We start from the raw sequence: 17,418 nt of genomic DNA, 5'->3' as shown, positions 1-17,418 counted from the left end.
GCCCAGCGCCACAGCCCTTGGCCAGCCTTCACCCAGCCCTTGGCCCAGCACCCCAGCCAGGCCCCTGTCCAGCCCTCCCCCCCACCCCCCAGACAGCAGCCCATCCCCCCGGACCAGGCCCCCCCCCACCTGGGCAGGCCCTCTGAGTCTATCCAGCCCTCCTGGGCAGCAGCCATGAGTCAACGCGAAACAGAAGCGCTCAAACCTTGCTGTTACTCAGCCCCGTGCTGGGCGAGTCGCTTGTGGCAGCCTGCAGCCATCTCACGCACTCTGACTGCGCCGGGCTGTCGCTCAAATGCCGCTGACTAGTACCCGCGGCACTTCACCACCCTCCCTCCCCTGGGCACGGCCTCCCACTCCACTCCCGTTTCCTCGGGCCATGGCTGCTGGCACCTGGCAGCCCAGAGATGCTGCGCCTGCCCCACGATCTCCCCAGCAGGGCACCGGGGGGCAAGGTCAGAGTTCAGCTTTAGGGCCCAGGAAGCCAGCTTGGGCTAAATGGCCAGCTAAACCCATTGCTGCTTGGGGGGAGGGTGGGGAACACCCTTGAAGGGCACAACTAGGAGCTTGAAGAGAGGCAGGAGGGCAAGAAGATACTGCAACAACCACCTGCCCCAAGAGCGCAGGCCCCTACTGCCCCCTGGACCAAGGAGAATCACCACTCAGAGCGGGCAGTATAGAGGCTATGAAACACAGCCCTACAGTTCCAATTCCATCGAGCAGAGGGCAGCAGAGACTCAGCCACACCAGCCAGGAGGGCACAGTCCACGGAATACATAGCGAGGCTGCCCTGCTTGTACAGGGGACGCGAGGTAAGGCTGGCAGGCAGAGCCCTGGGTTGGGCTGGGGGGAAGGGCCAGGGCATTTCAAACCAGACCAAAGCCAGGAGAGGCGCCCCGGATGCCGGGGATGGGCTGCCTGGCACCAAATAGCCTTTTCTATCTCTGGGCATAGACCCTCAGTGACTCCAATGGAGCGCCACCCATTGACACCAGCTGCAGGGAACGTGACACTGCCAGACCCGCTCCGCACTGGGCCCCGCACAGGCCAGGCAGGGTCGGCCTACAACGGTCACTTCCTTCCCTGTGCCCAGCACATCTGGGGTGGGGATGGCAGCGTACAGCTCGGGTTCCTGGCGCCTTCCTTTGCAGGACAGATCCCTCCTGGGATTTCACCCTCGCAGCCAGGGGGGTGGGGATCTGCTTTTTAAGCCCCTTCGCCAGTGTCCCTGTAGTAAATGCCCGGCCCCCCCCAGCTCAGAGTGGGCACTGTGACATGGAGGAGCCTCCTGGGGGAGGGTCTGCACAGCAGGTCATTGCATTGCTGTAGCGGCACTGATGCCCTGGCCTGGAGTCAAAGGCTGGGCTAGAGATGAGGCGTTGGGCTGACACCCCTTGGCCTTGGCCCCTGTTCTGCGGATGCTGCTTGTGGGCAAGTCCTTCAGGACCAGATCGATAAAGGAGTCTAGGCGAGAAGCACCCATGGGAGTTAGGCACATAGACGCTTTTGAAACACCTTTAAGAATCTGGCCCTACATCTCCCCTGTGCCCCAGCTCCCCCCTGCACAAGGGGGATGATGGCCCGGCCCTACTGCACCGTGGTGCCCACGCACCGGGGGATGGGCATGGCAGAGTAGCAGGTCACAGAGTGATTTGCAGTGGTGGGCTGCGGCGGATGGTGGGAGTCGCTCTGTACCAGACCAGCTCGTCCGCCCCAGGGCGTGGTGGTGCTGGGATCCTGGGGACAGGATCGGGCCCTTTGCAGCTGGAGCGCCAAGGAACTGGCCCCATAGGAAGTTGTCAGCTTTAGAGTGAAACTCCAGCGGTGCCAGCTCTGGCCAAGCTGGGCTGGGAGGGAGCCAGCCCCACTCCTCCCCTGCCCGTTAGTACAAGCCTTAGGCAACATGGCCCGGAACCGGCCGACTCCAGGGGCTGCCAGGAATCCCCTACTGCTCCTGGAGCTGTGTGGGGGAGGAGGGGGTGATCCCGGCCCCGTGTGGGCGTCACTCCCGCTCTGCGTGTGGTTCCCGGTGCAGCCAGGGCCCTGCCAGGGTGTCGCAGCCTGAGTCACCTCCACTGACGAAACAGCGGGGTCAGCGAAAACTTGCCTCAACCTGTCTGGCAGAACAACCTGCCAAGCCCGAAGGGAGAGGGCGGGGGCCGTGTGGGCCAGGACCCTGGGCAGGGAGGGCGAGAGGGAGGAGCCCCTCCCCCCACCCCCAAGATTGGGTTGGAGGGGACCTCAGGAATTTGGGTGCCTATAAAAGCAAGAAATGGCTCTCACCCCCCGATCCCAGCCCTGAGCCCCCGCAACCTCCCAGCTCTGCCAGTGCCCCTCAATCCCCGACCCCTCACTATCCCAGTCCTGCCCCCCCAGCTCTGCCAGTGCCCCTCAGTCCTGACCCGCAGCCCCCTAGACCTTTCTTGTGATCTGTCTTGCCAAATTTTTCCATCCCAAAGTGTTATCCCTCTGTGACCTGAGCAATATTTGCACCCAGTTCTGGGGAGACCAAAGAGACAAGGGCATCACTCACAGGGCCCTGAGTCTGGTTCCCCCGGCCATGCTCGGGCGAAGAAGCCGCTGAGCTCTGGTGGACCAGTTCCCTGCCAGAGAATCCTCCTCAGCCACAAAAAGGCCTTTCTTGGCTGGCAAAGCCAGTGTGCCTGGTGCTGAGAGGGTGCTAACAAGAGATGGGTCAGGAACCAGGAGCGGGAGCGTTGGGTGGGGGAGTTGAGGGAAATTGCAAGGAGCGGGCATGCTGCAGGGAGTGAAGGCGCAAGAGAGAGATGGAGGGAGCTGGGGGCGTGGGGAACCCAGAGTGGGGGTACAGGGGGCTGTGGGTCAGGATTGAGGGATAGCGGCAGAGCTGGGCATGCCCTGGTCACGAGGTAGGGGGAGCCGGCCTGGCAAAGGAGGGAGAAGTGGGGCTGGGGGAGCCAGTCTCTGCCAGGAGTTGCCCCTGTGATGACCGTGGGATCTTTGTCCTGCTTATGAGCAACATTTATGTGCTGCTAGCTATCGCTACCTACTGGGTGGAAAGGGTTAATTCTCTCCAGGGCAGGAGGGGGGGCAGGGCGATGGGTGCGGGATCCTGTCTGGGCTGGAATCGCCCTGCCAAAGGGAAGCCCCCGGAGCCTCAGGTGGGACATTCAGACCCCAGGCAGGGGAAGCAGAGGCAGCTGGGCACCAAGCACAGCCTACTTGGGCAGCCAGACACGGGGCAGGTGCAACCGTGACCAGATGGAGCTTCTGGCTATACTGGGACCTGCTGGGCCAGAGCTGGGAACCGGGAGCTCAGCCCCCTCCCCCTGCAATTCCTCACTGACTTGGCATCACTGACTACCCAAGGGAAGCCTTCGGGGCGACTCGGCGGGAAATGCGGCTGGCTGGCACCCCGTGGCCCTGGCTGGAAGCTGCTGAGGCTCGGGGTGTGTCCACACTGCATGACCTGGGCTTACAGCTGTGGGACCCGGGGCTCCCCGCTGTGCTAGCACCTCCACATGGCAGCGTGCAGCCCTTCTGACGCGGGGCTGCGGCCACACGGGGCTTGGACCCGCGTCTCAGCGGGACTCGGGCTCTGACCCCCCCCAGCAGTGTCCATGGGCCCAAGTCCAGAGGGATTCCTGGCCCAAGCCAGCCTGATTAGTGTGTGGGTGGAAGGGGAGGGGGTTAAGCTCAAACCTGACTCTGAGCCCGGGTTTACAGCGGTGTAGACAGACCCTTAAGGGGTTACTTCCAGGACACTCTAGGGAGGGACTCAGCCCAGAGCCTGGGAATTCAGGACACCCCCTGGTGGGACTGGTAGCAACCGCGCTGAGCAGGTCTCAGCCAGGAATTACCTAGAGGGCAGCTACGGGGCCCCCCTGCCTGTCGCGCTCTTGGGACGCGGCAGCACCGGGACATGGCTGAGGGTTCGGCTGGTTTATTGGCACATTCAGATCACTGGCACATCGGGATCAAGGCCAGCACCGGGCACCACGCCTGGCCCGGGGAGGGGAGGGGGCTGGGACAGGGCAGAGGACTCCATGCTGGGTGGCTGGAGGGTGGGGATTGGCCGGGGCCTGGCACGTGTCACTAGAGGGTGGGGATTGGGTGGGGCCAGGGAATGTCACTGGAGGACAGGGATTGGCCGGGACCAGGTGCATGTCACTGGAGGACAGGGATTGGCTGGGGCCAGGGAATGTCACTGGAGGACAGGGATTGGCTGGGGCCAGGCAGGTGTCACTGGAGGACGGGGATTGGCTGGGGCCAGGGAATGTCACTGGAGGACAGGGATTGGCTGGGGCCAGGCAGGTGTCACTGGAGGACAGGGATTGGCTGGGGCCAGGGAATGTCACTGGGGGACAGGGATTGGCTGGGGCCAGGGAATGTCACTGGAGGACAGGGATTGGCTGGGGCCAGGCAGGTGTCACTGGAGGACGGGGATTGGCTGGGGCCAGGGAATGTCACTGGAGGACAGGGATTGGCTGGGGCCAGGGAATGTCACTGGGGGACAGGGATTGGCTGGGGCCAGGGAATGTCACTGGAGGACGGGGATTGGCTGGGGCCAGGCAGGTGTCACTGGAGGACAGGGATTGGCTGGGGCCAGGGAATGTCACTGGAGCACAGGGATTGGCTGGGGCCAGGCAGGTGTCACTAGAGGGCAGGGATTGATCAGGGCCCAGCAGATGGCATTGGAGGGCAGGGATTTGCTGGGGCCTGGCAGGTGTCACTGGAGGGCGGGGAATGGCTGGGGCCCAGCGGGTGTCACTGGAGGGCGGGGATTGGCCGGGACCAGGTGCATGTCACTGGAGGGCGGGGATTGACTGGGGCCCAGCGGGTGTCACTGGAGGGCGGGGATTGGCCAGGACCAGGTGCATGTCACTGCAGGGCGGGGATTGGCTGGGGCCCAGCGGGTGTCACTGGAGGGCGGGGATTGGCCAGGACCAGGTGCATGTCACTGGAGGCGGGGAGCCGTCAGAGCAAGGGCAGGGGGTGAGGGTGGGGAGCTATCAGGACCAGGCCGTGCGTCCAGGCGGGCGTGGTGCCCGCTCAGCCACTCGCCGCGTTGGAGTTCTCCGGGGACGGGCTCTTGGAGACGGCGCAGACGTGGAAAATGCCTGGGGAAGAGAGCGGAGAGTCAGGGAAGGGAGCAATGGGCAGGGAAGGGGCAGGGGTGGGTTCCTAGGTAGAAGGATCCAAACAGGGCAGGCAGGGATGGGGTGGGCGGGCAGGGATGCGGTAGGTGATCCCCCATGATCCCCCAGGCTTCTCCCTCTGTAGAGCAGCTTTTCCCTGCTCAGCCTCTCCCCTCACCCCAGGGGCGTCATGCCCACGGGGTAACTGTCAAACGGCCCCCGGTGCCCATGCAGCTCGGCTGGGAACGGCGCCAGTGCTGGGAGGCCTGCAGGGACCTCTCCCTGCCCACCTGTAGGAGGAGCCGCTGGCCCATTCCCTGGCTCCAATGAGGGGCTGGATGGCGAGGCCGGGACGGGACGGGCTTGTGGCTGACAAAGCTGAAGGGGCAAAGAGATGACCCCTGGGGGCAGCCGGCTCCCTGTGTGGGCCCATCTGGGGCAGGCATCTCCCCCCAGCCTCCCTTGCTATCCCTTGCTGCCCTGATCCCCACACTCCACCCTGCCCCACACCTGCACCCCAGGGTTCCATGTCCCCCAAGTTCTCCATCCCCCACATTCCCCCACCTCATAGAGCACAGCCCCCCCCCACATTCCTTCCTCCCTCTGCCCGTACCCCCATGGCATCCTGACCCTCACCCCTCGCTCTTCTCACACCCACTGCCCCATGGGGCCCTGCCCCCTTCTCCTCCTTCCCTTCACCCCACACACCCCCTGCCCCATGGCACCCTGACCCCCATGCTTCTTCCTTCCTGGATCCCTCCAGCAGTTTCCCTTCCCCACACACCTGCTTCATTCTCCTCTGCACCTGTGAGGTCCCCCCCACCACCACTGCCCATGGCTTGCCCGGGTTTCCCCCACCCTGCCCCTTGCCCTAGGATCTCGGCTAACAGCATTCCACCTCCCCAGGATTCCCAGCAGACCCCACTGGTCTCTGACGGGTAGGGCCCTAACAAATTCAGGGTCCATTTTGGTCAATGTCACAGTCACAGGATTTTAAAAATTATAAATTTCATGATTTTAACTACTTCAATCTGAAATTTCATGGTGTTGTAATGGTAGGGGGATTGCAAGGACTTGCCGGGGGGGGGGGGGGGGGGGGGGTTGCAAGGTTACTGTGGGGGGGGTTGCGGTTCTGCTACCCTTACTTCTGCCCTGCTGCTGGCGGCGGTGCTGCCTTCAGAGCTGGGCGGCCGGAGAGTGGCGGCTGCTGGCCGGGAGCCCAGCTCTGAAGGCCGAGTCCCCACCAGCAGCAGCGCAGAAGTGAGGACGACAATACTGTGACCCCCCTAAAATAGCCTTGTGACCCCCCCTGCAACTCCCTTTTGGGTTAGGACCCCCAATTTGAGAAACGCTGGTCACCCCCTGGGAAATCTGTACAGGATAGGGTAAAAGCACTGGAAAGACCAGATTTCCCGGGGGTAGACCAGGTTTCACAGTCCGTGACACGTTTTTCATGACTGTGAATTTGGTACTGATGGACCAGACACCCCTGAAGTTCAGGAAAGCTCAGCTGAGTTCAGTGCTGCTCGGGCTCCTGGCAAGCACCCAGTGGCAGAGTCCCTGCTGGGCAGTGGGATGGAAGGAACCGTATGGGTGTCTGAGTCCAGCTCCAGGCAGCCAGGATCTCAGCTGGGGGTGGGTGGGGAGCTCAGGGCTGAGGCTGGCCTGGGCAGTCGAGGAATCAGGATCCACAGTATGGAAAGGGGGATGGGGTGCCGTGCTGGGCACCCAGGGGCCTGGACGCAGAGAGGGGAGCAGATGGGGATCTCCCAGGAGCAGGTACCTGCCGAGAGGGTGAGGATGACAGCGATCCAGCCCAGGATGTACGACCAGGAGAAGCGCCAGTCAGCGTAGCGCTTACCGAAGAAATTCACAGTCACACCAGTGTACACCGACAGCCCCAGCAATGCAAAGAGACCTGCGGGGGTGAGCACAGGACGGGAGGGCGGGGAGGGAGCTGAGCTCTGACCCCACTCATCACATGCAGGTGCCAGCAAAGCAGGGACCTGGCCCCGCACGGCACCCTCAATGTAGAGACCGGGCCTGGTTCAGCACCACAACGCAGGGACCTAGCCTGGCTCGGCACCACAATGCAGGGTCCTGGCACAGCTCAGTACCACCTTGTGTCAGTTTTACCGAGCACAACTCGTTACGGGGAGAAGTTTCCCTCCCTCCATCTCCCAGGGTCTGTGAGTGGCTCCCGCTTTCCGAGCCCCTTGCCCTGTCCTGTGCTGCTGGAAGGCCAGGTCGATCACTGACCTGATGGGACCCCGCCCCACGAGCCAGCCCCATCCCTAAAGACTCAGCCAAACGCTTCCTAGCAGCGTGTTAGGAGCTGTACAGGAGAGAGCTCCTGCCCTCACCCCAGGTCTGTCCCCTCGCTGGGGCCATGGGGCTACTCTGAGCCATTCCCCCAGCCCTGCTTGCCCTGACCCAGCCCTGACCCTGTCCCGGGCAGCTTCCCCGGGGGTAGCCATGACCCGTGCACTCACCCAACTCTGCCACCCTTGTCTCCTCCACCCTCAGCTCCTCCAGCTGTGCCACTCAGCCTGTGTGCCAGCGGGCACCATTGCCATCACCCCTGCCAGGGGGAGCCACACCCCTTCCCCCAGTGCCAGCGGGCTGCCAGGAATGGGCCAGCACAGAGCCGGCCAGGCAACTCTGGGGCTCCCTCTGCTGCACCCAACTGGGAGTGTTTTCCTGGCCCAATTCCTGGCACCTGCAGCAAAACCCTGAGATGGGTCTTTCCTTCCAGCGCGGATGCATCCTGCCCCCCTCCCGCCTTCCCCACAGCGTTAACCACAGAGGGGTGGTCAGACCGGTCCTTCCGGCCCAGCCTCGGACCGAGGGCAGGGCCAGGTGTGCCAGAGAAAGGCGTCAGAGCCACATGGGGGGCAGCCGTGGCTAATCTACCCTCCTCCCCCATGCTGGAGATGCTTTGTCCCCAGCTGCCCCTGCAGCATCCCCAGGAGCAGTGCCAGATCAGCCCCGCCTTTTGCCAGCCCAGCAACGTGGACTTGCACACTAGATCCGCACCAGGAATTATTCGGGGGCACTGAAGGGGTGGGCAAAGCGCCCAGCTATAACCAGGCTCAAGCTAGCTTTGCGGGTGCTTCTCCTTCCCGGCCTGGCCGCCTTCCTATCGGCTGCTGCAGGCAGAGCTGGTCCCAGTGACGCCCCAGCCCCTTTCCAGAGTGGCTCCAGAACCCAGGAGTCGTTCAAACTCTCCCCTCGGGGGGAAACTGCCAGTACTGACGCTCGCTCGCCGGGCGCTGCCCATCCCCTAGCCGGTGTAGAGCCCGCTGGAGCTCTTCACAGTCTGGACCAGCCTTCTTGGCTCGAGGCTGCCCGCGTGGCACGGAACGGGGTGGGCAGGTGTGGGAAAGACCTGACTCCCTCGTGGCCTGCAGAGCTGGGGGGCTCTTAGCCGCTCTCAGCTCAGGATGGGGCCCAGTCAGGAAGGGCTTGGAGAAAGGCCCCCCAACGCCAGATGCCCCCAGCCCCCCAGGCCTCGGGACTCAGCGAGGCAGCGGCTTGGCCAGCCCCGGGCTGCTTTTCAGCCCTCAGCAGCCTCCATCTAGCCAGGTGAGGATCAGAGGGGAGCAGGCATGGAGCCCCAAGCCACCCAGTGAGGTGCGGTTGTGCCCAGCCTCCTGCTGGCGGTTGGTGCTAGCCAGAGCGAACATGAGAGTCTAGCCGGGCACCCTGAGGTCCCAACCTGCCTGCCTGGGGGATTTGGTATGTTATTAAAGTGGGGACCGTGTGTGGCCGACGTGGGCAGTGCTGGGGTCCCAATGCCGCCCACTGCGGGTGCAGCTGGAGTTTCCTTGGCCAGCTGGGCCAGATGCCCAGGCAGCCCAAGTGGGTGACACGTATTCCCTGCAGAGGAGCTGTTCCACCAGCTGCGGTGAGCCTCACGGCTCTCACATGCCAGCCTTGCATGCCACCTGCCGAGTCCAAGCAGGTGGTGCCCGCTGGCCAGATGACAGGGGTGTGGCAGAGAGCAGGGGGCAGTAGGGTAGGAGGAGCCACACCCTCTCCTTCCTATTGGCTACTTTCCCAGCTTTGCCCCTCCCTGCTGGCCTCTCACCAGGTGCTCAGCGGGCTCTGATGTTTCACCCCAGAGGTGGCTGCATGTGGATGGCGGAGGAGGAGACTTGTGAGCAATTTGTAATGGGCTGAGGAGTGCACGCTCTATAACGGGATACCCATCTAATATCTCATAAGCATTTCTCCCTTGCCTGTTGCTTCCACCCTGCAGTGCCCACCCTGCCCTGTGGTGCCTGCCCCACCCCATGGTGCCCACCCTGCTTTGCTGATGGCACATCCCATTGGTTCTAATGATGCCCGGCATTTCCCCACCCCCCTCCCCTTGGCTTTGCCGGGGCCCACGTACCAGCGATCAGCAGGGTGATGCCGGCGGAGCGGGTCCGGGATGCCCTGGCGCTGCTGGAGAAGGCGGTGAGGCCCAGGATGATGCCCGCGAAGCAGGAGAGGATGGAGAGCAGCATGAATGCCCGGGTGGCGTCCCAGAAGGCTGCAGGGAGGGGACAGAGAGAGAGAGAGGAGCACTCGTTGGGACCCGGAGATTGGCAAGGGGCGCCGGGAGCCGGATCTCGTCTGAGGAGCAGGGGAGGAAGCCGGCCAACGGCAGGGCCAGCACCTCCAGCGCTCAGAAGCGTCTGTCACTGCGCAGAGGGTGTGTGCTGAGCAGGACCGATGCAGAAGAGAGAGACGCTGGGTCTGGGGGCCTAAGCTGCCCGTCCCCCTCGAGCCAATCCCCATGCAATCCCTTTCCCTGGGGTGAGCTGCTGCCCCCTATCTGCCCCCCACCTTCTCCCTCAAAGGCTGCACCCTAAAATTGTGTCTTTCTTTGCAGCTGGGTTGGGGGAGGCAGGTAGGGCTGTAATGAGACTGGGAGCTGGTCACCTGGACTGCCCCCCACCCACTGCCCCACCTTGTTAGAGGGCGGGGACTCCCGGAGCTGGGCTGCACAGTTCCAACGGGGCCAGGAGTTTGGGGGCAGCTTGCACAGACGCTAGGGCTGGCATTCAGGAGGGCTCAGACCTCCCCAAACTGGGGCCAGACTTTCCAAGGAGCTCACTCCTGCCCTGAGGCCCGATTGGCAGGCCAGCCCTGCATGCCGGGTGCTGATCAATGAGAATCTGCCCCTGAATCCCCCTAACCCGCACCCCAACATGGGCCCTGAGCTGAACCCCATGATGCCAATGGGAGTTTTGCCTGAGCAAAGTCTTTGCAGGGAGCCAGGCGGGCACCTGAGGGCCGAGGGATTGTGAAGGCACGAAGACAGCGGGGGGGAAGAAGCAGCCCACAGACAATCAGGGCCCTGGAGGGGGTGTGGAGGAACCTGAGGAGTCAATGCAAAGCCTAGGAAGGAGCCAGCACAAGGAGCAGAGCGGAGCCGGGATGGCCGGGTACCTGGCAGGAAGCGAGTGGCTGCATTTTGCATGAGCTGCATCCTAGATATGACCCGGAGAGTCGCTCCTGAAAATAAAGAATCACAGTGATGCAGCCTCCAAGAGAGATAAGGCTTTCACGGGAACTAGGATGCAATGTGGGCCCAGCGCTGGTCCCCCCAAGGGGCAGGGAAGGGGGCTGGGAGTGGAGGATCCCAGCGAGGGCTCCCCAAGGGGAAGGGGAAAGGGCTGTTTGGGGGGATCCCAGTGAGAGCTCCCCAAGGGGTATGTGTGACAAAGTGGGAATTTTCTGTAATATTTTTATGACCCCTATGTGTGCCTCAGTTTCCCCACAAGTTTCATGGTTACCTAACTAGGGGGGAAAGGGCTGTTTCCTCTCAGGGTAGGCAAAGAGACATGGGTGTGAATGGCACCTGGCTGTCTGAGTCTCAATGGGTCATTAAAAAGGACTGGCCAAGGCCACCGCCCTGTATCGCTGGAGAATCCCAGAGGACTGTGGAAAACCCAGTCACCAGGATATCCACACCCAGCAAGCAATGCCCCAGAGAGATGGATTTCCCTGGCTCGCCGCAGGGAAGCTGAGCACAGACCCCAGCTCGAGAACAAAGGACTGGAGCGGTGCGAGGTGGGGGGATGAGAATTGGCTGCTGGAAGGAGTGGGGGGCTCTCACCTGGGAACTGCCCAATGGGGTCAGATAGAACCTGACCATGGGGGTTGATACAGCATGGCTCCGAGCTGACCAGACTGCTTTAACCTTCAGTTCTCTGGGCTGACCTAAGGCCTTCCTGGGCTGGGTTCCAGCTGACCCATAAACCCGACTGCTTTGATAGCGCTGGGTGAGTGTCGCTACAAATGGCACCTTGGTGAGGTGCGTTAATCCCTGCGGAATGGCCCCGTCTCTCCCAGGGGTCTGTCTCAGTTGGACTCGCTGAGCAGACTGCATGGTGTGAAGCAGGAGGGCTGGAGCCCCAGAGGCGGTGAGGCTGTGGACCTTACCCTGTGTAGAAAGAGTGAGGCCCCTCAGGGGTCTGACCCACCGAAGGGCTTCCGCCTAGAGACTGTTCCAAAGCTGGAGGTGTAGCACCGATCCTGTGGAGCCACAGCTGGTGGCAGAAGTGGGATGCTGAATGCACCAGTAGTATATTTTGCAGTAAGTGCCTTGCAGCACTAAATCAAGGGTACTTAAAGGAAACAGCAAGAAAATGGCGTATAACCGCCTCCCTAAGAAGGACATCGCAAACCAGTGCAGGGCGAGAGGGTAAAGTGCTAGGAAGCTCAACAAGGCGCCGCTGATTGCACGGCTGGAGAAGGACAATCAGACCAAGAAGCAGGTTCCGGACCTGAGTAGAGTTCCAAGAGGGTCCAAGAGTGACCCAGGCAGCAGCAGGGTGCCCTCACGACCCAGTTCCCTGCCCAGCACAGTTCCCCATCAACAGATTTCAAGCAGTGGAAGTGGGATCTTAGGGCGAAGGACCTAGCAGACCATGAGAAGCGGCAGAAGCATGAACTGGAGATGGAGAAGTGGGGGGGCAGTGGATCCACTGAGGGGTAAGTGAGGAAAGACACTGAGATACTAATCCCGCAGGGAATCTAGATACCAAATTGTTGCCCCAGTTTAAGGGAGGGGGGTATAGACAACTACCTCACTGCCTTTGAGAAGGCTTTTGATTTGAACCTGTTGGCCCTGTGGACGGGCTCGGTCCCAAAGCCATAGAGGTGTGCAGCCAGAGGGACGGCGCTGATACTGGGGACTACGAACAGTTCGCAAAGGCTCTACTGCTTAGGTTTCATTTGGCACTTGAAGTTGCGGGATGTGCAAAAGAGCCAACGTGTGACCCTACATGAAAGCCTGCCAGGAGAATCTCTCCACAAATAGGGTACAGGTGCGGATGTTGCTATGCTGGGAGAATTGTGTAACCTGGTTGGGTTGGAGCTACTCTGTGAGATCTGTCCCCACAAGTTGGAAATGTGGCTAGTGGACAGGAAGCCGAAAGATCTGCGTAGCAGAGGCCGGTTAGCAGGTGAGTTTTTGACAGTAGGTCCAAAGGGGACTGACCTAAGTGTGGGTCCTGGAAAAGGGAACCAGTGAAGGCCGCCCAGAAGTGGGACTCAGGGAAACCCAGAGTGGGGGAGCAGCCAAGGGACCTCAGTGGTGTGATGTTTGTAGGAAAACAAGGCATAAGTGGGCAGAATGCCCAAGGCTTGATGAAAGAGGGGCCAGACGGGACCCATGGAGGGTTCACTTGGCGAAAGCCCAGGACCGAGGGGCTAACTCATCCCCTGTTCAGCCAAGGCTGCCTGTAGCTCAGACTCAGAGACTGAACCGTGAGACTGACCCTTCAGAGGGAAGCAGTCACCCAGCCAGCCCCTCGAGGGCACAGGCCCCCGCTCCTGGCACCGGTGCACGTGTCCTGTTGTACGCTCCTGGGCCCAGACACATCTGAGCCCCTTTGGGAGCGGGAGGTGGTAGTCAGTGGGGAGACGTTCGTGGGGTGGAGAGATTCTGGGACAGAGAGAACCTTGGTCAAACCATGTGTGGTCAAACCCTGTCGGATTAAGGTTGTTGGCCACCTGGGTTAAGGTTCCCATTGGGAGCCATTTGCCCCACCTATGGCTCAGAGCCCTGTGGAGACACAGGAAGGATCCTGGGTTAAGACCAAATGCTCAAGGGGTCACTCCCGACTCCAACCTAGGGGCCAGGACACCCCAGGCGGCAGCCCGGATGGCTGACACCTGGAGGAATGAGGGTTCCCTACCCTTCTCACTCCCTGGCAGAGGAAGAGGTGCAGGACCCCAGCACAGTTCCCAACCCAAGAAGCCTAGGGTGGCCATAGGGCACGGGGCTGCCTGAAAACTCCTCATGTGCCCGTTGCTAGTGACGTCTACCAGCCCAGCCCTAAGGGAGGCCGTGAAACTGCCCTGAGCTGCGTATTGGAAACTGGGTGTTTGCCTGATTAGCAGAGGGTCTGCGAGAACCGGGGCAGCACCGGGTAGGACAGCGACCATGGGGAGGGGAACGACGCAGCAGGGCCGGTGGAGGACGTTTGTGGGGTATAAGGGAGGCTGAGCAACCCCTCCCGCCTTGAGAACAAAGGACTGGAGCGGTGTGAGGTGGGAGGTCAGAGCCGGGTGCTGGAAGGAGTCAGGGCTCCCACCTGGGAACTGCCCAAGGGGGTCAGACAGAGACAGACAGAGCCTGACCCTGGGGGTCAGTACAGCTCCACTGGACTCTGGGCTGACCAGACTGGTCTGTGCTTTAACCTTCAGTTCTGGGGGCCTTCCTGGGCTGGGTTCCCGCTGACCCATAAACCCGACAGCTTTGAGAGCGCTGGGTGAGTGTCACTGCAAATGCTGGGCGAGGTGCGTTAATCCCTGCGGAGTGGACACGTCTCTCTCAGGGGTCTGTCTCAGCCGGTCTCGCTGAGCAGAGCTCATGGGGTGAAGCAGGAGGACTGGAGCCCCAGAGGTTCAGTCTCGGTGGGCTCAGGCTGCATGGCTAACCCTGGAGGAAGAGACACCTCGGGGGTCTGGCCCATTGAAAGTTTCCTCCTAGAGACTGTTCCAAAGCTGGGGGAGTAGCACCAACCCTGTGGATCCCTGACAGCTGGGAAGGGGGCTGGGAGTGGGGGATCCCAGCGAGGATTCCCTGAGGGGCAGGGAATGGGGGATCCTAGCAAGGGCTCCCCGAAGGGCAGGAAGTTGGGGGTCCCAGCGAGGGCTCCCCGAAGGACAGGGAGTTGGGGGTCCCAGCGAGGGCTCCCCGAGGGGCAGGGAATGGGGGATCCCAGCGAGGGCTCCCCGAGGGGCAGGGCACAAGGCTACGTGCGAGGACCCCCAAGGCAGCAAGCAAACCACACTGAGAAGCAGCAGCAGCTTCCATCTTGCTGCTCCATCCTAGGGGCTCTCGGGCCTAGCGGACCCAGGGGGATTCCTTGCTGCTGGTCACTCCCCTTCACCCCCGTCCCGCTTGGATCTGGACTCAGACTCAGCCAGATTCTCTATTGGGTTACACCCGTGTAACCCCAGGGCTCAGCCCTGTCACTCTGCTCTCCTGCCGGTGGCGCTCCGGCCAGGCCAAGCCCCAGGAAATTTCCATCAGCTGCGGATCAGCCTCCCCGGCCTTGGGTGACAGCTGCCATCCTGGGTCCTCCCGTGGAGTCACTGTTGGGCCCTCCATGCTCCTCACGCCCTCAAGCCCCCCCAGGCAGCACCCTTAGCCAGCAGCCAGAGCAGACCATCCCCTAAAGTGGGCACGGCCACGTCTTTGTGTGAAACGCTCCCTGGTCCTACGCTCTCTCTGCCCAGGGTCAGTGGCAGCCCCAGCCAGGGAGACCAAGGGCCAGGAAGGGAGCCATGGGGCTTGTTTCTCTTGCCCCCCTCCCCACCCCCAAGGGCAGGCTGGGTTTCAATGTCCCACTCCAGAATTTCCCACTACCCAGGTACAGGCCAGCTCGGGAGCTCAGCCGGGGCCGGGGCTGCAAAGCCGCTGGGCTTTATATAGGACCGACGGAAACTCTCCGCCTCCCTTCGGACTGGCTGTGTCTGAGAGGGGAGCTGGGACATGTCTGTGACCGGCCCAGAGCCCACCCCGACGGCCGGTTCTGATCCGGGCCTCGCTGGGGAAGGTCAGACTCCGAGTTGGTGAGATCAGGAGAGGCCAGATCTGCCCAGGGACTCTGGGGCTGCCGCTGGGGCCAGGTGGTGGCATTGAGACCCGCTTTGTCCTCTCCATATTATGGGGCCAGGTCCTAGTGTCAATCAAAGCAGCCTAGGTGGGAAGCGTGTCAGCTGCACTGCACCTCCTGGCATCCAGGAGAGGGCCGGGACCCCCCCGACTCCAGCGCACGGGGAGCTCCAGGGAACCTCCACCCATCCGTGGCTGGTGGCTGGGGCAGGCTGCAGCCACAAGAGGGCAGCTGTGCTCACACAAACCAGCAGCCAGGATGCCGGGCAGGGGCTCTGCCGGCGAAACCCAGCAGAAGATTCTCTGCCCGCGCCGCTGGGCACAACCATCAGGCCATCTCATCGCAGCATCTCTCCCTGGGACTGGGTCAGACGGGGCACCCCCGACCGAGCCAGCAGGAGCCACGCTGAATCAGACCCGGCCGGGTGCCCCTACCTGTACATCTACAAGCCACAGCCCGTTCGGTCCCGTCCAGGCCACTTCCCGGGGCCCAGAGCCGGACTGTCTGTCCGCGCAGCCATCACCCTCCTGGTCCCTGTCCCCGCTGCTCACCAATGCTGATGGTGTGGGGGTGGCACTTGCCGCTCATGCAGAACCTCCAGAGCCCCTGGTTGCTCAAGTTCCCCGAGTAGCGATACTGCATCCAGAAGTCAGTCGCTGTGGCAACGATGAGAAGGATCAGGCCCGACACTGCACACAACAGCCCGCCTCCCATCAAGGTGTACATGGCTGGCAGCTCGCGGGTCCTGCGGGTTGGGGTGCTCTTTCTCCTGCACTGGGACAAGAGGAGATGGGGCCTCCTAGGAGAAGGCCCGGCAGAGAGTTACCACTGGCTGGGCTGTGTGGCAGTCATGTCTATTGCCCTTCGCGTCACGCAGACCTGGGGAACTCCCTGCTGCAGGAGTTGCAGAGCCAAGGGCTGTGGCTAGATTTCAAAGGGGGCAGGATAATTCTCTTCAGGTATCTGAGGTGAGATATGAGTGAGTCAGCCTCATGCTTCAGGGCATAAGCATCATGCAAGGGTCAGGAGGGAATGTCCCCCCTCCATGTGCAATGTTGTGCCTGCAGCCAGGGAGTCAGAGTGGGGAGGTCCAGGCCCTGCTCTGACCTGTCAGGCACTGGCCGCTGCTGATTGCAGGAGAGTGAGCCCAAACAGGGTGATTGCCTGACACGGCGTGGGAAGAGGTGGGCTACAAGATGGATCAAGCCCCTGATCCAGAGCCAGGGGGATGGATACCGGGGTAGATGGACAATGGTTCTGATCCAGTCCGGCAAACCCTCTGAGCCAGCGCTTGGAAATAACGAACCCACTGGGTCTCAGCCCATTCTGGAGCTTGGTGCATGACACAGCCAGGCTGGCTGCTCCCCCGGTGCCAGGGACGGTGCAGCTACAGGCCTGGACAATGTGTGCTCCCCTTCCTCTTGGCTTCACCCAAGCAGCGTGGGGGCCCCACGCCCAGCTCAGCCGCCCTGGCAGAGCCTGTGCTTGTCCTTGTGTCCCGCACCCCCCTTTGTGGCTCCCAGCTGGGGGTTGCCACTCATGGGAGAGCCGGAGGCAGAACTGAGGGACAGGCCTGAAAGCCACCCTGCTCAGCAGATGCGCCAGGCTCAGGCCAGGACCGGGAGCCTCCAGCGGGCAGTGTGGGGAGAGGTGCAGGGGGAATCTCCTGCGTCAGGCAAACCGGGCCCTTTTGTTCCCCAACAATGAGCTGAGCTTGTGATGTTTTCACCGGGAGAAGGGACCCAGCTGAGTCAGAGCTGGTGTCAAAAGGGCCCCTGGGCAGCGCTTGGCACGTGCTCCAGCCAGAGCTGCAGGGAGCCGGCTGGGCTGGCGCGGGCCCCTGGAGGGAGGGGAATCAGACCCAAACCGAAGCAGCAGAACTGATGGTCCGACGGGGCTGGGACTGAGTGGCGTGGGCAGGGCGGCATGGGGGAAGGTGTGCGGTGCAGGCCCACCCTCGCCCTGGCCCAGGTCAGAGCCCTCAGCTCTCCCCATGCGGCAGAGGAGCCAGCGTTGACCAGAACTCCTGCCTGGGAGATGCCCAAGGGAAGCAAGTCGAGCTCTGGGTGGCTCAGATCCATCCCTCTCCCCAGACTGCCGGGGCCGTGTCCTGCGAGCCTGGCAGGGAGCGCTGGAGAATGCCCGGGGCAGGGGGCACAGGGCTGCCGGCAGCCATC

General features: G+C 62.4%; 1 protein-coding gene across 1 annotated transcript; it reads right to left on the bottom strand.

Annotated features, from left to right (window-relative positions):
- Window positions 1-5,031: 5,031 nt before the first annotated feature.
- LOC102942716 (lens fiber membrane intrinsic protein) lies at window positions 5,032-15,967 on the bottom strand. Its single transcript, XM_037883413.2, has 5 exons — window positions 15,793-15,967; window positions 10,557-10,622; window positions 9,514-9,654; window positions 6,901-7,035; window positions 5,032-5,099 (listed from the first exon to the last, which is right to left on the bottom strand). The coding sequence occupies exons 1-5, from the start codon at window positions 15,965-15,967 to the stop codon at window positions 5,032-5,034; spliced, it is 585 nt and encodes a 194-aa protein (XP_037739341.1).
- Between the last annotated feature and the right edge of the window lie 1,451 nt (window positions 15,968-17,418).

The sequence above is a fragment of the Chelonia mydas genome, chromosome 24 (genome assembly GCF_015237465.2).
Source record: "Chelonia mydas isolate rCheMyd1 chromosome 24, rCheMyd1.pri.v2, whole genome shotgun sequence".
Classification (NCBI taxonomy): Eukaryota; Metazoa; Chordata; order Testudines; family Cheloniidae; genus Chelonia; species Chelonia mydas.
The sequence above is the reverse complement of the archived record's forward strand: the minus strand, read 5'-3'. Positions and strand labels throughout refer to the sequence as shown.